This window comes from Hipposideros armiger, unplaced genomic scaffold (genome assembly GCF_001890085.2).
Source record: "Hipposideros armiger isolate ML-2016 unplaced genomic scaffold, ASM189008v1 scaffold_347, whole genome shotgun sequence".
In the NCBI taxonomy this organism is placed as follows: Eukaryota; Metazoa; Chordata; class Mammalia; order Chiroptera; family Hipposideridae; genus Hipposideros; species Hipposideros armiger.
This window is the reverse complement of record NW_017731697.1, coordinates 115,321-141,667: the sequence shown is the minus strand read 5'-3', so window position 1 is coordinate 141,667 and position 26,347 is coordinate 115,321. Positions and strand designations below refer to the sequence as shown.

At 39.5% G+C, this 26,347-nt stretch overlaps 1 protein-coding gene across 2 annotated transcripts in view; it reads left to right on the top strand.

The window, feature by feature from the left end:
* PRSS38 (serine protease 38) overlaps positions 1-26,347 on the top strand; it is a 127,828-nt gene that overhangs the window by 69,254 nt on the left and 32,227 nt on the right. The window contains exons 1-3 of one of the 2 annotated variants that reach the window (XM_019661414.1): positions 12,477-12,909; positions 14,951-15,113; positions 15,768-16,039. In XM_019661414.1, the coding sequence (XP_019516959.1) occupies positions 12,888-12,909; positions 14,951-15,113; positions 15,768-16,039 (457 nt within the window). In that variant the 5' untranslated portion in view covers positions 12,477-12,887. Of the gene's footprint in view, positions 1-12,476; positions 12,910-14,950; positions 15,114-15,767; positions 16,040-26,347 lie in introns of those variants that run through there. The other variant, XM_019661415.1, reaches the window with a different exon arrangement.

Sequence of the window (26,347 nt, the reverse complement as noted above, 5' to 3'; positions counted from 1 at the left end):
CTCTGAAAGGTTGGATACCTCTGTTTCATTTAGTTCCATTTCTTGAGGTTTCTTCTGATCTTTTACTTGGGACATGTTTCTTTGTTTCTTCATTCTGGCTGTCTGATTGCTTCGATGTATTAGATCACCTAGAAAGGCAAACAAAAACAATAACAAAAACAAGGAAAAAGAAAAAAAAAGTGGGGGGAGGGGCTCTCCACCCGCTTTAATCTGCAGACCACTTGCTCAGCAATAGAGAGATTCTGGGCAACTCAGCACCAGCTGTAGGGGGGAAGGTTTCAACACATCATGTGCCGGCCTCCCTCTCAGCCTTGCAGTGAGCTTCCCCCAATTAGCTGCTGTGTGCTCTGGAACTGTGCTCACCACCAAAAACCCTCACAGTTTGTTGCAGGCTGTCTGCTGCTGCAAAAAACCCTCTGTGGCCTGTGTAGGTGGGGGGCAGGCACCAGGGGCTCAGGGTACCCCTGGCAACACTGCTCTAAGTGGGTGGGGCAGGCCCCCAAGGCACTACAGGATGTGGTCAGTGACTCCTCCAAGTCAGCAGCATGTACTCCTGCACCGGCAACCAGCCTGCACAAACTCGCCAGGAAAGCCCCGGCCAGATCACTCAGGTGCACAGCTCACAGCCAAACACTCCAAGGAAAGCTCCCAGTCTCAGCCTATCCCAATCAGCCATCGCAGGTCAGGCTGAGCTGCCCAACAGCCAATCACCAGCCTGGCAACTCTGCATGCGCAATGCGGAGAATGGGGACCCAAAGAGGCTTGTGCACTTCTGCATCTCAATGAACAGCCTATTGGACCCACAGTGCACCCACCAGGTGTTTCCCCGGCTATGCAGCACAAGCAGTGTGGAGAGTGGGGATCCAAGGCTGCATGCGTGCACACGCACACACACACCACTGCGCCAATTCCACCAGACCAATGCAGTCCCGGACCTGACCCTCTGTGGGAGGGGCCAACCCTGAAAAAATGGTGCCGTCCTGTACACTACTTGTGTGGAAGCTCCACACCAGGGGAACAATGGTCCCCAAACCTCCAGTTCCCGTGCCAAAGGCGCTCCAGTTCAGTACTTTTCGGCAGGCTCCTGGGTCCCGCTCACACAGCCACTCCCTCCACCAGGGACCAGATGAGTGCTCACCAGCAAGCGAGTCCATGTGCCGGTTCCACTGGTTCTCTAGCTCCCCTCAGCCTTACCGAGTTGAGCAAAGAGAGTCCTCAATAATTTCTACTGCCAGCTGTCATAGAACTCGTCTTCCTGGCAAAGAAACACTGGGTTGGTGAGCTTGGTGTGGGGCCAGAGGGTCTTTTCCCCAACTGTAGAAGCCTCCCCATCGCTGAGGTGTCCCTTACGGGGTTCGCCCTCTCTCATCTCCGCCCCTCCTGCCAGACTCGATGTGGCCTCCTCTTTAAGTCCTTCATTTAGAGGCTCAGTTCATCTAGTGTTCAGGGAACTTCTGAGGTTGAATGTTGTATAAATTATTTGTAACTTTGGTGTGATCCTGGGAGGCAGTTGGCATAGTGTCTGTCTATTCCACCATCTTTCCGGAAGTCTTAAGCTAACTCTTAGCAAACTGAGCCACATGGCCGGCCCCAAGAATTATAACTTTTAAAACAAGATTTTGAGTGTACATTTAAAATCTATATGCAGATTTTAAAAAATTAAAATATAAAAAATAGTACTCTCTGGTCACAACTGAATAACCAAGATACCTTAGCAGCACATGTTAAGGGCTGGCTAATGAATGGTACAGGAATATTCCAAGCTTAAGATACAAGCTTAGTTCTTATATCCTCCTATGTAGTTTCTGTTCTAAACAATGAAAAGTTAGACACAGAGTGACTCTGAGGTTTTTCTCATGGAAAGATTGATTTAAACAAAAAAACTATGTCAGGATTTTTATCGGAATTGCGAAAAATCCATACATTGATTTGGACACAATTATATTTATGACATTATGCCTTTATATCCAAAACACTGTATATTTCCATTCATTTTCAACATCTCAATAAAGTTTTATAATTTTTCTTATCCTACATTAGGTAATCCAAATTCGGGAATAAATTTGTTGTATGGTAAATGCTGTCATCTTTTTTTTTTTTTAACTCATGGCAACCCACTGCCACAGGGGCTGCAGCCTACACCATCCTCGGCGACTCACGGCAGCCCAGCTCCAGGTCGAGCCGCTATTCAGCATCTTAGCTGTGGGGGGCAGCCGTCACTGGCCCTCATATGTGGGATCCGAACCGGGGCCCTCTGGTGTCCTAAGTCAGTTCCCATCCATCGCGCCACTCGGTCAGCCCAATGCTGTCATCTTTTAAAGTTTGTGTCCTGGATATTTGTTGCTTATGTGTACACATATGAATGTTTATATTTTATCTCAAATCAACTTACTAAATTCTCCTAGTACCAGAACATTCTTCTGGATTTTAAACTTTAAAAAAAAAACAAACAGGTTCTCTACATAGGACACACTTAATTTCTCTCTTTCACTCCTTTTTCCTTGAATTTTTTTTTTTAGTTTCTTCATTGCAGAAATGTAATGATGGGATCATATTATTATATACATACCAGGGGTGCCAAAAAATGTATACACATGACTTGTAGTCATCTTTTGTTATCAGTATATATTGAGTATTACAATTTTAATACAGTTTTTTCCTTTCTTAAAATGTGCATACATTTTTTGGCACCCTCTGTACATATAATTTAAATTAATAAAATAAAAGAGAGACAATCTCATTTCAATACAGTAAGAGGGTATTTAATAATGATCGTTATAAATATATGATTTTAAAAATCTTAGTAAAGAAGGACAATTCCCTAACTTGACAGAGAGTATCCAAAGCAAAAACAAGAAAGACTGCACCAAAATCATCACAAGAAGAGATAAGCTCAGAGCATCACTCTAAATCAGGAACAACAAAGGGTGCTATCAGCATTGTATTTGACATTGGGACAGCTCGGAGCATCACTTTAAATCAGGAATAGGAGAGAGAGTGTGCTATCACTATTTTATTTGACATTGGAAAGACTCTTGGAGCATCACTCTAAATCAGAACAGGCAAAAGTACTATCCCTGTCCTATTTGACACTGGGGAGTAGCTCAGAGCATCATTGTAAATCTGGAACAGAAAAGGATGCTTCACCATTCTATTTGACATTAGAAAAAGCTTGGAACATCACTCTAAATCAGGAACAGGAAGCGGTGCTCTCACCATTCTATTTGACATTGAGAGAAGCTCAGAGCATCACTTTGAAGTTAGGACTAGAAAAGGGTGCTGGCTATCACATCGTTTGCATCTCCTCCCTGGCTCTGTCTGGGCAGTGACCTACTTCAGTTTTGCCTTTTCTTATGCTTGCTGGCGCTTTCATGTTTGAGAAGTGAGAATATCAGCACTTGTGTCTTCATCATGAATCACAAGCCCACAATGAAACCTTGGTCCCCGAAGCATGTGGTCCTAACATGCTTTACATCCAATTCCTGTCAACAACACATTTTTATGTTTTGTTGACTATAGGTCACAGTTTCCACTTGGGCTTGAAGAAATAATAGGAAGTGTTCCTCTAGTTTGCAAGCCCTGAGACCTTTCTCCAGGAGATTGAAATTCATATGTATCCTTGATGCTCATGTATCAGTGTTTAGTTTTCATTTAGGAAAAGTCTAAGATGACCTGTTATGTGCCAAGATGATAGAACAAAGTTTTCCTGTGAAGTAAGTGCTACCTTGGAGTGTAGGTGGTTGTGGCAAAAATGAGAGGTGAAAGCTAATGGTGTTTAAATGTTTTAGCTTTTAAGGGAATGCCCTCACCAAATAGGAGCTTGCATTTGAATCCAAGTATGGAACAATGGGCATTGGCTCCAGGAATACTCCACACTCTGGTCTGGATGATGAGAAAGCACCCATAGGGACTCACTTGGGGTAAGGAAGGGCAGGCAGAAAAAGAAGCCCCCCACCCGAGCCAGGAGCACCCAGAATCCTGAGGCCCCAGTGCTAATGAGAACAGCCCAGGGCTACAAGCTTCGTTAGATCTCAATGGACCAGAGGAAGAGTGAACTGCAGCAAAGCCATCCCCGGCCTGCTGGGCTGTGGCAGAAGGGCTTCCAAGTATCCTCTCTCATCAGCTCTCTTGTGTCTCATGGGACTCCAGATCTGCATGCAGAGGAACATCACTCCTGGGCTCTGTGAACATTAGGCGAGGTGTGGGAGGGGTCAGATGTGTCTCTAGGGCATGAACGACTAGAGAGTGACATCCTCCTGGGCTAACCAGATTCAGATCTTGGTCAGTTCCTAGCATAGCCAGACAGGGCACTTGGTCATGAGATCCTGGGGACTGGGTTGTGGGTGCAGGAGACAGGCAAACTGACTCCTTTCTTAGCTCAAAGCAAACTCCTTCCTCTTCCCAGGGTGCTTCACTTAGAGAAAAAAAAAAGGCTAACAAATTATAATGATGATCTGGCTCAAACTGCTTGGAGATAAATGAAAACATGCTATATCCATATGTTTCATCCGTATTGCCAGCCATACGGATAAGTCAGTATGACTCTGAAATAGTCGTTGCCCTGTTCACCTCCTGCACCCAACTCAAAGAGAATACAGGTTTCAGCACTGTGGGAAGCTCAGCTCCTGGCAACTGCACACATCTCTTCACCATGATATGAGGGGAGAGGCCTACCCACCTTCCTCAAGATCCTCCTTTCCATGCCATTTCCTCACCCCCTTATGCCCTTGCCTTTTCAAATAGGGCAGCTTTCTTCTCCAAATGCGCTTTGCCTTCTGCCAATTACATGGACTGTCTGAGGGGTCAGGGCCATCCAGGGTATGCATGCTCCAGCCTGGGGGTCTGAGGAGGGTTCAGAAAGAGAGTTCAGGGTGTCAGACTCCCTGAAGGCAAGACGTGGGTCTGACAAGCCTTGAAGGGTAGTAGTCCTGAAGTACGCTGGTGGGATGTAAGATATTCAGGGATTGTATGCAAAACAGAACAGTGTTACTGGGTGGTAATTACTTCTGAGATACTAATAGAGTCCTTAAAAGTTTATGAAATGAGAGACCCTAGGATTCCTATATTTGACCTGTACCATCAGGACTCCTTGGTTCTCTGTACATATGTACATATGGAGCCACAGGAGCCACACAAGAACTGAGCAATGTGGCTTGAAATGAGAAGAGGGCTCTGTGCAGAAAACCTTCTAAATGATGCCACAGTGTGTTAGAATGGCAGCACTGGCTTCTCTCACCACTTAAAAGGAGGAACCAGGTATGTATTTTCTCTCCCATTGAAAGGGTGAAAGAATAAATACCAATCAAAATTTCATCACTATAGAAATAAAGATAATGAATACATTACATTAAATGTACAATGCATTTCTCACTAAAACATTTAAAATAGAAATATATGGATACATAATATTCATGATGAATATATATCCTCCACTCCCAAGTCATCATATTTCCTAAGGGAAAGACCCAGATTCATTCCCCATGAAGCAACTAATTTCACCCAGTACTGAAATTATTAGCCCAACATCAGACAGGAGAAAATAACCTGAAGAACTGGGAAAGAATGGTTTAGAATGGTCTCTTGTTGATACTTTAAATATATAGTTCAACCCTAAAGAATCAATGTGATTTAACTAGACTGGCCAAGAAAAACAAAGAGAGCATTCAAATTACTAACTGCAGGAATAAAAGTGGAGTCATCACTACTAACCCTAACAAAATAAAAAAGATCATAAGGGAAACCAAGAACAACACCAACGGATGAGATAACTTAGACGAATTGGACAAATCCTTTAAATTGCCTCAAGAAGAAATACAAATAAGAACAGACCCACAACATAAAGATATTGAATTAGTAATTTAAAATTTTCCCACTATTAAACACCCAGGCCCAGGTAACTTTGATAGTAAATTTTACCAGACATTTAAAGAAAAATTAACACCAATACTTCACAAATTCTTCCAAAGAATAGAAGAGGAGGTAATTTTTCTCAACTCTTTCTTTGAAGCTAGTATTTCTCTGATCCTAAAACCAGAAAAGAAAACTACAGACCATTATCTCTTATGATACAGACACAAAAATCCTTAACAAAATGCTATCAAACTGAATCCAGTAACATATTAAAGTATTATACACCATGACTAAGTGGGGGATTTGTCCCAGGAATGCAAGGTTGAGTTAACATCCAAAAATTAACTAACATAACTAATGTATTACTAGAATAAAGGCAAAAAAAACCCCACCTCACATGATTATCTCATAGATGAAGAAAAAGCATTTAACAAAATCCAACACGCTTTCATGATTAAAACAAAAACAAAAACTTCAATAAATTAGGAATATCAGGAAACTTCCTCAACCTGATAAAAGGCATCTAGGAAGAACTCACAGCTCACATTGTAGTTAATGATGAAATACTGGAAGCTCTCCCCCTAAAATCAGGAACAAGACAAGGATGGCTGTTCTTGCCACTTCTGTTCAAAATTAGGCAAGAAAAAGAAATGAAAAAAAATTTTTTTTCATCAAAATTGGAAAGGAAGAAGTATTAATAAAATGATCTGTACTTGCAGATGACATGATCTTGTATATGGAAAAATCTTAAGGAACCTAGTAAAAAATGTTATAACTAGTAATAGTTGTAGGACATAAGATCAATATACAGAAATAAACTGCATTTCTGTTCACTAGCAATAATAAACCAAATGAAATTAGGAAATTACTCAACTTACAATAGCATCAAAAAGAATAAAATACTTGGGAATAAATTCAACAAAAGAAATGCAAGATTTACAAGAAATCTGGAAAGAAATTAAAGATCTAAATAAATGAAAAGACATTCATGCTCATGGATTAGACTTAATATTGTTAAGATTGTGTATTCGTTTCCTAAGCCTGGTTCAGAGGTCTTAGCTCACAGGGAGGAATGCTTCTATAAGGAGACACAACAATGATGCCATTAAACTGGAAATGAAGACTGCCACCCAGCTAGCTTTAGCTCCTCATGCTTCTAAGTAAACAGGCAAAAAATGAGAGGAACTGTGCTGTCTGGGTGATTGATCCTGATTACCAAGGGGAAGTTAGGTGCTGCTCTACACAGGAGGTAAGGAATACACGAGATTCCCTTACCATGTCTCCTAGTATCATCCTGCCCTGTGACTAATGGTTTCTTAGATATGATACCCAATGGGAAACTGCAACAACTCAATGCCGGCAGGACTGCTAATGACCCAGATCCTTCAGGAATAAAGGTTTGAGTCACCCCACGAAACAAACAACCACGACTAGCTGAGGTGTTTGCTGAGGGCAAAGGGAATATGCAATGAGTAGTAGAAGAGGGAGATTATAAATCCCAACAGGACCTGTGGCCATTTGAAAAAACTAGGACTGTAATTATAATGAGTATTGTTTCCTCACTTTGTTATGAATTTGTGTGTGCATGTGTATGTGTACAAATGTATGTGTGTGCGTGACTTACAGGACATCAAGGAGAAGAGCGTGCATCCCCTAAGGACTCTTCATCCTCTCCTGGAGAAAGTTAATGCATTTTTGGTTGTTCAGGATGGCTGTATCAAAGTTGGACAGAAGAATGACTTTGCTATTGTCTTTGTTTGGAGATTAAGCATGGATTAGATGTGTATGGCTGCAAAGTTGACAAGGGAGGACTGTCATGCTTAATTTTATGTATCAACTTGACTAGACCATGGGGCTCAATTGTTTGTTCAGATGTTGTTTAAATGTTGCTGTGAAGGTATTTTGTAAAAGTGATTAACAATTACAATCAGTTGACATTAAGAAAAAGAGATTACCCTTGATATGCGAGTAGGCATCTTCTAGTCAGTTGAAGGCCTCAAGAACAAAAACTGTTTCCTGGAGAAGAAGGAAGAAGGCCTCAACACTAACATAGAAACGCTACCTGAGTTTCTAGCATGCCAACCTGCCCTACAGATTTCAGACTCAAGACTGTAACTTCAGCTCTTGCCACAGTTTCCAGGCTACTTTGGACTTGCCAGACCCCATTCCTGTTAACAAAATATGTAATAGTTTCCTAGGGCTGCCATAACACAGTACCACACACTTGGTGGCTTAAAACAACAGAAATTTATTCTCTTGCAGTTCAGGAGGCCAGCAGTCTGAAATCAAGGTGTCAGTAGGGTGGGCCTCCTTCTGAGGCTCTGGGGGAATATCTATCCCATGTCTCTTTCCTAGTTTCTGGTGATTGCCAGCGATCCTTGGCATTCCTTTACTTGTAGATGCATCACTCTAATTTCTACCTCCACCTTCACATTGCGTTCTCTGTGTGTTGACAAGGCCATCTTCACCCTGTATGCTTCTCTATCCTCTTCTGATAAGAACATCAGTTATAGTAGATTAAGGGCCCACCCTATTCCAGTTTGACCTCATCTTAACTCTAATTATATGCAATTTGCAATAACCCTATTTCAAAAGAAGGTCACATTCTGAGGTACCAGGATTAAGACTTCAAGATATCTGCTGGACAAGATGGTAATACTTTCCAAGTTAATCTATAGATTCATTGCAATCATTATCAAAATTCCAGCTGAATTTACTCCAGAAATTAGCAAGCTGACCCAAGAATTCATATGAAAAAGAACTCAGAATAGCTAAAACAATCTTGAAAAGAACAAAGTTGGAAGACTTACATTTCGTGGTTACAAAGTTACTACAAAACTATGGTAATCCAGACAGTGTGGAACTGGCATAAAGATAGAACTATACATTAGTAGAATTAAAAATCCAGAAATAAACCCTTATGTTTATGGTCAATTGTTTCTTGACAAGGATTCCAAGACAATCAATGGGAAAAGATTAGTCTTTTCAACAAATGGTGCTAGGACAACTAGATAGCCACATACAAAAAACAAAACAAACAAACAAACAAAAACGATCCCTACCTCACATCATACACAAAATTTAACTCAAAATTGATCATTGACCTAAATGTAAGAGCTAAAATTATAAAACACTTAGAAGAAAACACAGGAGTAAATCTTCATGAGCTTGGGTTAAGCAATGGTTTCTTAGACATGATACCCAAAGTACAAATGGCAAAAAAAAAAAATACATATATTGGACTTCTTTTTTTTCATATTTTTATTGGGGAATTGGGGGGATGGGAACAACACTGGGGAATTGGGGGAAGGGGAACAGATAAGTTGCTGTTGTTTTGTTCTTCAGTCTAGTTGTGGAGGACGTCGCTTCACTGGCCCAAGCTGGCACCATCATTGTGCTCTTCCCAGGCAAGGCAGACCAGTCGCCGGCCTCTGGACGGCTGCTCACTGCAGCTGCTGGCTACACACGGTAGCCCATGGCAACCCACTGCCACAGGGGCTGCAGCCTATGCCGTCGCCGGCGACTCATGGCAGCCCAGCTCCAGGTTGAGCTGTCGTTCAGCATCTTACCTGTGGAGGGCAGCGTCACTGGCCCCCATATGTGGGATCCGAACCGGGGCCCTCTGGCGTCCCAAGCCAGTTCTTAACCACCATGCCACTCGGCCGGCCCACATTGGACTTCTTTAAAATTAAAACTTTTGTGTGTCATAGAACACATTCAAGAAAGTGAAAAGACAGCACAGTACTGTGAGAAGATATTTGCACACCATATATCAAGAACTTATAATCAAATATATAAGGAACTCATACAACTCAACAACAAAAAACCAAACAATCCAATTAAAAAATGGGTAGAGGACCTGAATAGACATTTCTCCAAAGAGATCATACAAATGGCCAATAGACATATGAAAAAATGCTCAACATCACTAATCATCAGAGAAATGCAAATAAAAACCGTAATAAGGCATCACCTCACAACAGTTAGAATGGCTATCATCAACAAGACAAATAATAAGTGGAGAGGCTGTGGAGAAAAAGGAACCTTCATACACTGTTGGTGGGAATGAAGATTGGTGCAGCTGCTATGGAAGACAGTGCGGAGGTTCCTCAAAAAATTAAGAATAGAATTACCATATGACCCAGCAATCCCTCTCCTGGGTATTTACCCAAAAAATCTGAAAGCATTTATCTGTAAAGACATATGTGCTCCGATGTTCATTGCAGCTTTATTTACGGTGGCCAAGCCATGGAAACAACCACAGTGTTCTTCGATAGATGATTAGATAAAGAAGTTGCAGTATGTACACACAATGGAATACTATTCTGCCATAAGAAAAGATAAAATAATGTCATTTGTGACAACATGAATGAATCTTGAGATTATTACACTAAGCGAAATAAGTCAGACAGAAAAAGTAGAGAACCAAATGATTTCACTGATATGTGGGATATAAAACTGAAAACAACAAAGGAACAAGATAAACAAGTGAAGAAACAAAAACTCATAGACACAGACAATAGTTTAGTGGTTACCAGAGGGGAGGGCAGTAGTAGAGGAGGGTAAAAGGGATCAAATATGTGGTGATGGAAGGAGAACTGACTCTGGGTGGTGAACACACAATGCGCTATATAGATGATGTGTTACAGAATTGTACACCTGAAACCTATGTAACTTTACTAACAATTGTCACCCCAATACACTAATTAAAAAAATAATTTATAATCTTACAACTCATTAACAAAAAAAGAATCAATGTGAAACTATCACAAATTGAAAGAAAACTCAGTAAAGTAGCATACAAAAACAAACGATAGCCTTCATATATAAAACAATGAGCAGTTAGAAGTTACCAATATCAGGAATGAAGGAGGGTTATTAATACAGGCATTGACAGGATAATAAGGGAATATTTACTAATAACTTTATGCCCATAAATTCAACAACTCCAGTGAAATGGACAATTTTGTTGAAAGATACAAAGTACCAAAACTCACTCAAGAAGAAACCAACAACCTGAACAGTCCTATATGTGTTATAGAAATTTAATTCCTAGTTATAAACCCTTCAGAGAATAAAATTTCAGGCCAAATTTGTTTTACTGGCCACCACATGGATGAATTTCAAATGTGTTACGGTAAGTAGAGGAAGCCAAACTCAAACGACTACATATATGAAATTCTGGAAAAGGCAAAACTATGTGCATGGAAAACTAGATTAGTCGTTTCAAGGGGCTGGGGGTAGGAGGGCTTGACTAGAAGGGGACATGGGGTAACTGGGGGGCAGTGAAACTCTCCTATAGCTTGATTGTGGGGGTAATACAACTGTAAGCATTTGTCAAAACTTGCATGATTGGGTAAATTTCACTGTGTAAATTACACCTTAATAAAAAAAAGTTTTGACAGCTGGATTGACTTACTAGAATTGAGGGACCATGAAGAAAACTGAAAACATCATGATCTATGGCACAGAATTCTCAAAAAGAACCAGTATGTCTGGATCTGACTATGGGAAGGAATGCTAAACTAGGAGTATCGGGGGGAAACTATTCCAAACAATTATATCCCTAAGTCTTCTCCCCATTCCACACCTCTGGACTACTGTGTCTTCCTATTGCAGAAATCTGGAGTTTTGTTTTCTGCAGAGAGTAAAATAGGTAATCCACATTGGACAGTCCCAGGCATAGTTTAGGGTCCTGGGTGTCAGCATTGGAAAGTTAGGAGATAGTGAACATATTTAATGCAGAATGTTAATACACAGACACTATCCATCTGAGCTGCCAGAACCCTTCAGTAAGACTCCTGCCATTCAGGAAGGAGTTTGGGATCATTTATGAAGCTGACAAGCCCAAGAGGGATGTCATAAAGATGCTGATATCAGCAGCAACCCATGACTCACCCAGCTCTCTCACTGGGAAGCTCAAAGTAAATATGCCATGTCCACACCCTGGATTTTCTGATCACTCTTTATCGCACTAGTTTTAATTTCAAATAGAAGACAAGGGAATGCCAGACATCTAAGGAAAGCCTCCAACATGAAAAATAAACACCAAATCAATCAAGTTGAAAATAGCAGTTTGTGGGACACAAACAGCTGGCAGAAGAAAAAAATTAAAATTATGAAATACTTCCAATTCCTTTAGGTTTAAACAAGAATGATGAACACATTCCATTTTATTCCTGACACTAATCACACCACCAGCAGTCATCTACCAAAAGATTCTGAGGTAGATTAGCTAGGGACCTCAGTACTCGAAGAACAACCCAGTGGGGAGGATCCCTGGGCTATTTCTTTCCTCCTATGTGTCCAACTTGGGGTCAGAGATACCTGCAAACTGGAAATGCCAACAGCCACATACATGCACATGCACATGCCATAAGAAAAGCCAAAGTCCAGGAAAGGGTGGCCCAACATGATGGGAACCTTTTCAACATCCGGCCTGTTCTCAAAGCAAACATGAGGAAAGCTGCATTTTTGTCTCCCAAAAGGCACTGAAGAAGCTGGCTTCACTGGTGGGGAGCCACATTCCAACCCCTTCCCCTATAGTAAGTTGGTCTTTGTCAAGCCTGTAGGCTAAGATATCTCAACCCCAGCGTTACTGATATTTGGAGCTGGAGAATTCGTTGTTGTGGAAGATGTCCTGTGCATTGTAGAATGTTTAGCAGCATCCCTGGATAACCTACTAGATGCTAGTAGCACACTCCCCCGATTTTAATAATAAAAATGTATCCGGACATTACCAAACATGCCTTAGGAACATCACCCCTAGTTGAGAACCAATGTTATATGTCTTCCACACTCCTCTGCATGAAGGATGGGGTGCCAAGCTGGACACGTGTTAGTGTCCATGTAGTAACTTCTGTTCCCATCTGGAGTAGGAGGCAACACCACTCATTATCCCAAGCCAGCACTGAGAAGATGGTGAGCTGGAGTCCTGTCATCTGGGAAAACATGCAAGTGGACAGACCAGAATAGCCCTGCAGAGACTTTAAAAACTCAACAGCCATTGGAACCACAGTCCACTAAAGTGAGCCAGGATGTGCATTCTGAACCAAACAGGTAGACTGCCTGCTAAAATAGATTTAAGTGGGAACCAGAGCCTCATAAAGTAATACCTAAAATGCACAGGATATACAGTCCAAAATTACTCCTCACACTAGGAGCTAGGAAAATCTCAAGTCCAATAAGAACAGACAACCAATAGACATCAAGCTAACACATTGTGTGAATTATTGGACAAAGATTTTAAAGCAGCCATCATAAAAATTCTCCACTGAGCAACTATGAACACACTTGAAACACATTAAAGTGCAAGTAACAGTGAGGGAAGAGACAAATTACTGGCAACACATTACCGATACTCCTCAACTTACTATGAGGTTATATCCCAACAAACCCATTGTAAGTTGAAAATATCATAAGTAAAAAATGCATTTAATACACAGCCTACTGAACATCATAGCTTAGCCTAGCCTTCCTTAAACATGTTCAGAACACTTACCTTAGCCTACATTTGGGCAAAATCATCTAACACAAAGCCTATTTTATTAAATAGCTCATAATTTATTGAGATAAACTTCAGTGGAAAGTGAAAAACAGAGTGGTTGTTTGGGTATCACTTTCACACCATTGTAAAGTTAAAAAACTGTAAAGTTGAATCATTGTAAGTCAGGGACCAGTATAGAGGTTTCCCAATATCCCCTGCCCCCCACACATACATAGCTTCCCCCATTAGCAACCTCTATACCTTCCAATTAATTGATGTGAACCCAAAACTTCTATAAAAAATAAAGTCTACTTAAATATATACATAAGAAACACTTACAGCAGAGGCTGACAAACTACCTATTTCTGTATAACTCATGAACTAAAATGGTGTTTACAATTTTTTAATGCTTGGAGAAAAACAAGAATATTTTATGAGATGTAAAGACTAAATGAAATTCAAATTTCAGTGTCTGTAAATAAAGTATTATTGCAACACAGTCCTGTTCATTTCTGTACATTTTGTCACAACAGCAGAGCTCTGAAGTTTTCACTGGGCTTAAGCGGTATAGTGCAGTTTTCCTGACTCTTTTTTTCTCTAACAGTCATATAACTTGCTTGATAAATGTCACATTAGTAAATATGATCAAGATGAGGCATGAAAAGTGCTTGCACATTTCTAGAATGCTGTAACTGTGACATATGACCACATCCCTAATTGCTGGCTGGGTGCTGGGAGACACAGGGTGAAATTATTCCCACTGCATCAGCCAAGAGCCACCCAGCTGACCCTTGAGATCAACATCTCTCCAGGAAACAAGACCACTGGAGAACACTGACTATAGCCCACCAGGAAGCGAGACTACTGACCATAGCCTCCTCCATGCTAGGGAGTGAGAGAGCGGTGACTTGCCATGGGGTCAGGGGGTCCTCACATATGCAGAGGGCAGGAGGACACCATCACATGTCTGAGGTGCAGGGGTAAAACCAGGTGTTCACGGTTCAATCACATGTGGGACACTATCGGGTTGGCGCCTTCACATGTTGCGTGCCCTGAGGCTGTTGCGCTTTAGCGCCGTCAAGTGTCGCGCTTTAGCGCCGTCAAGTGTCGCACTTTAGTGCCGTCAAGTGGGTGCTGTCGTGAATCTGGTGGGCTCCAGCTCTCGCACCCTTGGGGTCTTACAGCCTCATGGCCGCCTCACTCTCCCGCCCTCGTGCTGGGCCTGGAGCTTTGCAGTGTGCTGCCTGCAGGCTCTTCCTGCTCCTGCTTCTCCCGCTCCTGCTCTTTCTGCCCCACACCAGGGTTGTGGCCACGGCCCACAGGTACCCCGACATCAAGGGGGTTTCCTTGAGCCGTGATGTAGGTAAGACTCCTCCAGGAGGGATTAGAAGCGGTCCCAGCGGCAGTCCAGCACTTACTGTCTCTGTCCCCCTCCCTGCGTTGGAGACCCTTGCCTTGCCTTCTGTCCTCTCTCCGCTCCTCCCCTGTCATCTAATCCCTGCCTGACGCTCCCCTTTTGTCCTTGTCCACCCCCAGTTCCTTCCTCTCATTTGCCTGTGGCCTGGCCTGCCCCCATGTGGCTGTTACTCATGCGCTGTGCCCCTCTCCCCTCAGCCTGTGGCCAACGTCACGTGCAGGGGAAGATCATGGGAGGCATGGACACCCCTGAGAAGAAGTGGCCGTGGCAGGTCAGCGTGCACTATGGGGGCTTCCACATCTGCGGCGGGTCCATCATCCATGAGTACTGGATCCTGTCGGCTGCCCACTGCTTCAGCAGGTGAGTGGGTGGTGCCGAATGCCATACCCACGGATGTCTAGGTCCCATGAGGCTGACCACGCAAGACACGCCAGGCTAGGACTTCTCAGAATTGGAGAGAGTGTTTAGGGTCCAGCACATAGGTCCCATTCTCTATATCTTCTCCTGCACAAGGTTGAGGGATTCTTAGGCCATCTGTTCTTGGATCAGACAGGTATGGAGCCAAATCATAGGATGAGAGGTGAGGAGAGGAGACAGACATATCACAGGAGGAGAGGGAAGAAGAGGATACACATTAAGGAGGAGAGGGGGGAGAGGAGACACATCACAGGATGAGATGGGAGGAGACACACATCACAGGAGGAGAGGAGAGGAGACACAACATAGGACTAGAGCTGATGAGAGAGTGGGCAGCCCACTGTACACCTGACAAACTCACTCTTCTGGGCCGTTCGTGGCCAGCAGATCCTAATGGTTCCTCCATGGGCCCTGGTCAGGACTTCTTTGGGGGAAATCCTGATTGTGCTACAGGGGATTGCTTTCCCACATCCTGACTGATAGCCTGATACCAGGTTGCCATGCTCCAGGCCTCCCTGTATCTGTGACCTGATGGTGGTTCCTCACCCCAGATGCAAGGTTCTCAACCCATTATGCCTTTGTTCTCTCTCCCTACAGGAACAGGGACAGTGCGGCGTTTGATATGTATGTGGGCCTTGTAAACCTTAAGGTTGCAGGCAGTCACACCCAGTGGTTTGAGGTGAATAAGGTGATCCTGCATCATACATACGAAATGTACCACCCTATTGGAGGAGACATCGCTCTGGTGCAGCTGAAAACCCGCATTGTATTTTCTGATTCTGTACTCCCCGTCTGCATTGCACCCCCAGACGTGAACCTTCAGAACCTCACCTGCTGGACTACAGGATGGGGACTCATCTCCCCAAAAGGTAAGAGAATGAAGTGCAGGGTCAATCCCTTTATTGGAGGGTCAATCCCTTTATTGGAGCTTGTAGAAGGGATGATGGTTCTCTGGCACTACCGGTAAGAAAGTGTTCGGTCAGTTACAGGCTTTCAGTTATCTAGGGACTGGAATCCCAACCCATCAATCACTATCTCTCTGTCAGTGTGGGGTTTTGTTTTGTCCCTGGCTGGCTTTGTTGCATACAGAGTAGTTACATCTACTTTCAGTGTGGAATTAATATCTAGTATATAGAGACCACAAGCTTCAAATTAAAGTTTTCAAATAAAGATTGTTTCATCACTTCCTTTCCTGTTTTTTAAAAATTTTTTTGAAGATTTTTATTGGGGAATTGGGGGGATGGAAACAGTGCTGGGGAATTGGGGGAAGGGGAAAAGACAAGTTGCTGTGGTTTTGTTCTTCAGTCTAGTTGTGGAGGATGTTGCTTCACTGGCCCAAGTTGGCACCATCATTGCGCTCTTCCCGGGTGAGGCAGATCAGTCGTCGGATTCTGGATGGCCGCTCACTGTGGCTGCTGGCCACTCACGCTGGCTGCGGCTACATACGGTAGCCCATGGCAACCCACTGCCACAGGGACTGCAGCCTACGCCGTCTCAGGGCAGCCCAGCTCCAGGTTGAGCTGTTGTTAAGCATCTTAGCTGCAGAGGGCAGTGTCACTGGCCCTCATATGTGGGATCCGAACCGGGGCCCTCTGGCGTCCCAAGCCAGCTCTTAACCATCGTGCCACTCGGCCGGCCCTCCTTTCCTATTTTTTATCTTTTATTTCTTTTTCTTGTCTTATTGCAATGGTTTGAAACTCCAGTAGAAATGATGCTAGGTCTCCTTTTATTTATTTACTTTTTTTATTTTAATGGAAATGCTTTTAATGGTTTACTGTTAAGTTTGTGGCCTGGTCTGGAGATTTTAGATATCTTACACCAGGTTAAGAAAGTTTAAATCTGGTTTACTTAATTAAAAAAATATTATTGAAGTTAAGCTGATATAAATTCAAATTATAATGTTATAACTTTAGGATGTTAAATGTAATCCCCATGGTAACTACAAAAGTAGCTATAGAATATTCACAAAAGGAAATTAAGAGTGAATTTAAACATTTCACTACAAAAAATCAACTAAACGCAACAGAAGACAGGAATGCTGTAAATTAGATACAAAAAAGCGATAGGGCATATAGAAAACAAAAAGCACAACGATAGAAGTAAGTTCTTCTTTGTCAGTAATTACTTTAAATGCAACCATTTTTAAACTAATCAAAAAGCAGAGACTGGCAGAATGGGTACAAACACATGACCAACTCTCTACTGTCTACAAGAGACTCACTTGAGATCCAAAGACACAAAAGGGTTGAAAGTGAAAGGATGAAAAAAGATATTCTATGCAAATAGTAACCAAAAGAGAGCAGGAGTGGCTATACTGATATCAGACAAAATGGACTTTAAATTTAAAAAGGTTATAAGAGACAAAGAAGGATATTATATGTTAATAAAGGGCTCAATACATCAAGAAGATATGACAATTATAAACATTTACACACATAACAACAGACCATCAAAATATGTGAAACAAAACCTGACAGAATGGGAGAAATACACTGTTCTACAAAAATAATTGGAGATTTTAATAACCTACTCACAATAATGGATAGAACAACCAGACAGAAAATAAGTAAGGATGTCGAGGATTTAAACAGCACAATAAACTGGCTAGAGATAAAAAACATACAGAACACTCCACCCAACAACAGCATACACATTATCTCAAGTGCACATCAGGCATTTTCCAGGATAGACTATGATAGGCCACAAATGAAAATCAATGGATTTTAAAAGATGATAACATACAAAGTACCTTCTCTTAGCACAATAGGATAAAGTTAGAAATCAATAACATAAAACTGGAAAATTCACAAAATTGTGGAAACTAAACAATGCACTTTTTAAACATGTGGTACAAGTTTTATTAATAATAAAATGCTTTGTCAAATTCCATAATCATCTCCATTCTACAAAATGAATGGAGAATTAAAAAATGCTTTTAAAGAACCAATGTATCAAAGAAATACATCACAAGGGAAATTGAAAAATAATTAAGAGATGAATAAAAATGAAAAGACAACATAACAAAACTTATAGGACACAACAAAAGTGGTGCTCAGGGGGAAATTTATAACTATAAATGCCTACATTAAAAAACAAGAAAGATCTCAAATCAACAGCCTAATTTTACAACTTAAGAAACTAGAAAAAGAAGAACAAACTGAACCCAAAGTTAACAGAAGCAAGCAAATAAAAAGATTAATAAATGAAATAGAGAATGAAAAGCAATAGAGAAAAAAAACCAATGAAACCAAAAGTTGGTTCTTCATAAAGATAAACAAAATTGATAAACCTTTAGCTAGATAGGCTAATTAAAACAGCAAAAACTCAAATTAATAAAATAAAAAATGAAAGTGGGGATGTTATTACCAATTCTACAGAAATAAAATGATTATACAGGGGACTATGAACAATTGTACTCCAACAAGTTGGATTACCTAGGTGAAATAGACAAATTTCTAGACATGAAACCTACCAAGACTAAATCATGAAGAAATAGATAATTTGAATAGACCTGTAACTAGTAAGGAAATTGAGTCAGTAATCAAAAATCTTAAAGCAAACAAACAAACAAAAAGCCCTGGATCCGATGGCTCCTTATGAATTCTTACAAGCATTTAAAGAAGAACTAACCCCAATCCTTCTCAATAATTTTTTTTAAATTGGAGAGGAGGGAACACTTCCTCATTCTATGAGAGCAGCATAACCTTGAAACCAAAGCCAAACAAAGAGACTACAAGAAAATGAAATTGCAGATCAATATCTTTTATGAACATTGATGCAAAAATCCTTAACAAAATACTAGCAAACAAATCCAGCAACATATTAAAGGGTTATATATCATGACCAAGTGAGTTTTATTCCTGGAATTCAAGGATGGTTCAACATATGAAAATTTATCAATGTATACACCACACTAACAAAATGAAGGATAAAAACCACATGCTCATCATAATTGATACAGAAAATGCATGTGACAAAATTCAACACCCTTTCATGATAAAAAAAAAACTCAACAAAATAGGAATAGAAATAAACTACCTCCGCATAATAAAAGCCATATATGAAAAATCCACAGCAAACATAGTACTCAATGGTGAAAGACTGAAAGCTTTTTGTTTAAGATCAGGAACAAGGCAAGGATGCCTGCTTTCAGCACTTGTATTCAACATAGTACTGGAAGTTCTAGCAAGAGCCATTAGGCAAGAAAAAAACCAAATCATCCACATTGGAAAGGAAGAAGTAAAATTATCTCTGTTTGCAGATGATATGATCTTATGTGTATAAGAGCCTAAAGACTCCTCAAAACAGCTGTTAGAACTATTAAATGAATTCAGCAAAATAGGATACAAAGTCAACACACAAAAATCAGCTGAGGTATCTGAAAAGAAAATTATGAAAACAATTCTATTTATAATAGCATCAAAAAGAAAAATTACAGTTGACCCTTGAACTACATGGGGATTAGGGACACTGATCTGCACAGTTGAAAATCCACGTATAACTTTTGACTCCCCAAAAACTTAACTACAGTCATTCATCGATATCCACAGGGGATTGGTTACAGGACTCCCCATGAATACCAAAATCCACAGGTGCTCAAGTCTTTTATATAAAATGGTGTAGAACAATGCATATGGTCAGTCCTCTGCCTCTGCAAATTCCCAACTGCAGTTCGAAAATACTGTTTTTTATGTGCAGTTGGTGTGAAACCCAGGGATATGTAATATCAACCATATATTTATTGAAATAGATCTGTTTATGAGTGGACCCACACAGTTCAAACCTCTGTTGATCAAGGGTCAGCTGTACTTAGGAATTAGCCAAGGAGTTAAAAGACTTGTACAATGAGGGCCGGCCGAGTGGCGCGATGGTTAAGAACTCGCTTGGGATGCCAGAGGGCCCCGGTTCGGATCCCACATATGAGGGCCAGTGACACTGCCCTCCACAGCTAAGATGCTGAACAACAGCTCAACCTGGAGCTGGGCTGCCATGAGTCGCCGGCGACGGCGTAGGCTGCAGCCCCCTTGGCAGTGGGTTGCCATGGGCTACCGTGTGTATCCAGCAGCCAGCGTGAGCGGCCTGCAGCCAGCGTGAGCGGCCAGCAGCCGCAGTGAGCGGCCGTCCAGAAGCCGGCGACTGATCTGCCTCGCCAGGGAAGAGCGCAATGATGGTGCCAACTTGGGCCAGTGAAGCAACATCCTCCACAACTAGATTGAAGAACAAAAATGACAGCAACTTGTATGTTCCCCTTCACCCAGTTCCCCAGCACTGTTCCCATCCCCCCAATTCCCCAATTAAAAAAAAAAAAGACTTGTACAATGAAAACCACAAAACATTGAAAGAAATTAAAGAAGACATGTTAATTGAAACACATCCCATGTTCATGGATTGGAAGACTTAATATTATTAAAATGTCAATATTACCCAAAGCAATTTACAGATTAAATTCATTCCCTACCAAAATCCCAAACACATGTTTTGCAGAAATAGAGAAATCCATCCTAAAATTCATGTGGAATCTCAAGGGACCACAAATAGACAAAACAATATTGAAAAAGCAGAACAAAACTGGTGAACTCACATGTCATGATTTTAAAACATTCTATAAAGGTACAGTCATCAAAACAGTGTCATATTGGCATAGAGACAGAAATATTTTTAAAAATAGAATAGAATATAGATGCCAGAAATAAACTCTCACATATACAGTCAAGTGATTTTTGACAAGGGTGCTAAGACCACTCAATGGGGTGGTCTTTTTGACAAATGGTGGTGGGAAATTGGATTCCACATGCAAAAGAATGAAGCTGGACCCTTAACACCATACACAAAAATTAACTCAAAGTGAATCAAAGACCTAAATGTAAGATCTAAAACAATAAAACTCTTGGGAGAAAACATAGGACAAAAGCTTCACAATATTGGACTTGACAATGATTTCCTGATTATGACAACAAAAGCACAGGAAACAAACAAAAATATAGACAAATTAGACTTCATGAAAAGTCTTAAATTTTGTGCATCAAAAGACACTATTCACAGAATAAAAATGCACCTACAGAATGGGAGAAATATTTGCAAATCATATATCTGATTAAGGGATTAATACCCAGAATTTATAGAGAACTCCTATAACTCAACAACAACAAAAAAACAACTCGATTCAAAAATGGACAAAGGACTTGAATAGACATTTCTCCAAAGAAGATATATGAATGGCCAATAAGCACATGAAAAGATTTTCAATATCACCAATCATTAGGGAAAAGCAAATTAATACTATGAGATAGCATCTCACACCAATTATGATGGCTGCTATCAAAAAACAGAAAACAAGTGTTGGCAAGGATGTGGAGAAACTGAAATCCTTTGAAAACCTGCACTGTTGTTGGGAATGTAAAAAGGTACAGCCGCTGTGGAAAACAGTATGGAGTTTCCTAAAAAAAAAATTAAAAATAGAATTACCATTTGACCCAGCAATTTCTTTGCTGGGTATCTACCCAAAAGACTTGAAAGCAGGGTCTTAAAGAGATATTTGTTCATAGCAGCATTATTCATAATAGCTAAAAGATGGAAAAAACCAAGTGTCCACTGACCAGTGAATGGATTACCAAAGTAGGGCATACACGTACATTCATTATTGGAAAGCTATCATTCAGCTTTCCAAAGGAAGGAAGTTCTGCAATATGCTACAAGGATGAGCCTTGAGGACCTTGTGCTAAGTGTAAGGATGGGCCTTATTGTATGTTTTGACAATAATAGTTTGTTCTAGATTTCTGTACATTGTTATCTTGGCTTGAAGAGTTTTTGAGAAATGCCTACCACTTTCTCAGCCTGAGTTCTGAACTAGATGAAACGGAGACAAATGCCTTGTGTCAGTCCTTCAGGTAACCCTCAGACAGATTAGGACAGACATACAATAATTTGCAAGTAAGTTCTACTTTACTTCTTCTGGAACCAAGGTCCAATACTGGGAACATGGGCTTCCCTCTTCAAAGCTGCCACAGCACTGGGGAGGGGTTAGGGAAAGGACATGTAAAAATATCACAAAGCTTTTCTACTGTGTGGAAAATGCCTTTGTTTGTCAGTGTTTGCCTGATTTCTATGAACCTTTGACTGTTTTTCCAGAGCTCTGACAAAGTTGGTTTTGACGCTTTCTGCTTGGTTTTCAATGTTTCTGTGGATAACAAACACTTAAGTCTGCCTTCTCCTGTTTTGCTCACCTCCTGAGATTTTAATAGGGGTGACACTGAATCTAAATTAATTGGGGAATATTGCCATCCTAACAATACTGAGTCTTCTAACCCATAAGCATTGAATGGGTCTTCATTTTTTCAGATCTTCTTGACTTTAGTAATATTTTATAGCTTTTCTATTGTATAGATCTTGTACATCTTTTGTTAAGTGTATTCCTAAATATTTTATTCTTTTTAACTTATTGTGAATGGAATTGTTTGAGTAATTTCCTTTTTTAATTGTTTGTTGCTAATGTATTGAAATATACTTGATTTTGTATATATATCTCATTCTGCAACTAGTTTTAATAGTTTTTTCATTTAAAGAAATTCATTATTATTTTCTTCATATGCTATTATTTTGTGAAGAAAGATAGTTTTGCTTCTCAGTTTCTAGTCTCGTTTCCTTTTTCTTTCTTGCCTCATTGTACTTTTATAACCTCCAGTGCAATGTTAAATATACATGGTAAAAGTGAATACCTCTGCTTTGTTTGAGGTATTAAGGGGGAAAACATTTAGTCTTTTCATCATTAAGAATGATATTACATGTGGGACATTTGTAGATTCCCTTTAACAGATAAGTAAGGTTACTTTTATTCCTAGTTTGTTGAGTCTTGAGTCATGAGGAGTCAGAATTTTTCAAATGCTTATTATGTATCTATGAGATGTTCATGTGGATTTTAACTTCTATTTTATTAATAATGTATATTACATATTAATTTTTGGATGTTAAATGATCCTTGGATTCCTATGATTAATTCCTTTTGCTGGGATCACTTTGCCAATAACTTGTTAAAGATTTTTGGATCTATATTTATGAGAGACATTGGCTGTATTTTTCTTGTGATTTTGTCTTGCTTTGGTATCATGATAATACTGGGGTTTGTAATATTGATATTGTTTCTTCCTTAAATATTTGATAGAATTAAGTAGTGAAGCCATCTGAGCCTAAGCTTTCCTTTGTGGAAGGATATCTATTTGTTTATTATTATTAATTTTTGTTCTTATATAGGTCTATTCAGATTTCCATTTCTTCTTGAATTAGTGTATGTGTTTAATGGCACACAATTGTTCAAAATAGTCCCTCATAAGCCTTTTAATTTCTAAAGAGTCAGTAGTAATGCCTCCTCTTTCTCCTGGTTTTGGTAATTTGTCTTCTCTCATTTTATCTTGGTCATTGTAACTAAAGGTTTATCAATTTGGGTGCTGTCTTCAAAGAACCAACTTTTAGTTATTGATTTTCAAGTTTAGGTTTTATATTTCATTGACTCTTACTTTGATATTTATTATTTCTTTCTGATCGCATTGAGTTTAATAGCTTTTTTCCTCCCAGTTTCCTAAGGTGGGAGCTTAGAATGTTTTGGTACCTTTCTTTTTCTAATGTAAGCATTTAAAGATGTAAATTACCCTCTAAGCACAGCTTTATATGCATCCCACAAGTTTTGGCATGTTGTCCTTTTGCTTTCATTCAGTTCAAGATATTGTCTAATTCCCTTCTTGGATTTTTTCAAGTGTGTTGTTTAATTTTTAAGTATTTAGTGAATTCCCAAATGTATTTCATTTGTTAATTTCAACTGTAATGCCATTGTACTCAGAAAACATATTTGGTATGATTTCATGCTTTTTGAATATATAAAGACTTGTTTTACAGCCTACCATATGATCTATCCTGGAGAATGTTTCATGTGTGTTTGAAGAGGATATGTGCCATGCTGTTAGTGGTGTGGAATTTTTTAATAAATCACGGGTCAATTGGCTGTTAGTGTTTTCAAATCTTCTCTAGTCTTACTGATTTTCTGTCTATTCTATCAGTCATTTACAGTGGGGTATTAAAATCTATAATTATGATTGTTGAATTGTCTGTTTCTTCTTCGAATTCTGTCAGGTTTTGCTTCATGTGTATTCAGGCTCTGACTGGGTGCATGTATATTTATACCTTCATATTGTATTCACTGTTTTATCACTATTAAATGTCTGCCTTTGTCCCTAATATTATTGCGTGTTTTGAAGTTTGTTTTCTCTGGTAGTGGTTCAACCACTTATTTGACTCTTACAGTTACTTTTTGCATGGTATATCTTTCTCCATCCTTTTACTTTCAACATATATGTGTCTAAATTTAAAATATGTCTTTTGTATGCTGTATATAGTTGGGCCTTCTTTTTCATCCAGTCTAGAAATCTCTGCCTTTTGATTGAAGTGTTAATTCATTCACATTTAATGTAATTATTAGTAATTGGATTTACAAATGTCATTTTGCTAAATGTTTTCTATACATCTTATGTATTATCTTCTATTTTTTTCTTTCATTCCTACTTTTGGTTAATAAGCAAATAAGCTAAATGTTTTTAGTATACCATTTTAATTCTTCTCTTTACTTTTAAGCCATATTTTAAAAGATATTTTCTGAGTGGTTGCTCTAAGGATTACTTAGTTTATCACAATCCACTCAGATTAATAATAACTTAATTTTGGTAAAATACAGCAGCTTTGTTTCAATATAGTTCCTTTTCCCCCTTTTGTGCTAATATTGTCACATATACTGCATATACATGTAATCAGAATTCCAAAGCACAGTTATAACTATTGATTTATAAAATTCAGTTTTCAAAATAAATTAAGAGATGAGAAAAATATATCAATGCATTTATTTCTGATGATCTTCATTTCTTTCTGTGGATTACAGTTAACATCTTATGTCATTTCCTTTCAGCATAAAGTACTTACCAGTACTTTAATATTTCATGAAACATAATTGTGTTAACTTTATCTCAGTTTCTATTTATCTATTTATCTGGGAATATGTTTATTTTGCCTTCGTTTTTGAAGGATAGTTTTGTTGGATATAGAATTCTCCTTTGAACAGTTTTGTTCTTTCAGCACTTTCAATCTGTCATTCCACTGCCTCTGGCTTTCATTGTTCCTGGTGGAAGTCAGCTATTTATCATACTGTTTATCTCTGTGTAACTGGCTGCTTTTCTTTTATCTCAGGATTTATCTTTGGCTTCAGCAGTTTAATCATGAAGTGTCTAGGTGTGGATCTCTTTGTGTTTGTTCTTCCTGAGGTTCAGGGAACTTCTTAGATATAAAGATTCTTTTTCATCAAATTCAGGAAACTTTGGGCAACATTTTCTTTAAAATTTTATTGACCCTCTCCCTCTCCCTTCTTCCCCTCCTCTCTTTCTGGGAGTCCTGTTATATGTATGTTGGTGTGCTTCATGTTGTCCACAGGTCTCTAATCTCTGTTCACTTTTCTTCAATTCTTTTTGCTCTATTCTTCAAATTGGATAACTTCTTCTAATCTATCTCTAATTTTACTGATTCTGTTTTCTGCTATTTCATATCTTCTGTTGCTCCAACTTACTGAATTACTAATTTTGTTTATTGTACTTTTCAACTCTAGACTTTATATTTTTTCTAGTTTTTATTTTTCTACTGAGGTTCCCTATATGTTGACTCATTATCATGACATTTTCATTTAACTCTTACAACATAGTTTTAAAACTTTTTTTGAACTTAATTATAACAGCTGTGTTGAACCTTTAATAACCTGGGCCCACACATAGCTTCTTTACATTGATTTGTTGTTTTTTTTAATATGGGTCACTTTTTAGTGTGTTTTGCATAGCTTATAATTTTTTGTTGTAGAAAATTGGACATTAAATAATACATTGTAGGACTTCTGATCAAGATGGCAGAGTAGGTAAATTTTGCTCACCTCCACCCATGATCACATCAAAATTACAGCTAAATTAAAGGGGCAGTCATTGAAAATTGCCCTTTTAAACTAGCTGAACAGAATTCTTATTACTAAAGATGTAAAGAAGAAGCTATTGGGTCTTCAGAAAAGTCATGATGCATGTTTGCAACAGATGGCACTAGTTCATTTTTGGAAGTACTAGAGTCATTCGCATCTATGTTATTGCTATGTCATTTGACAGCTG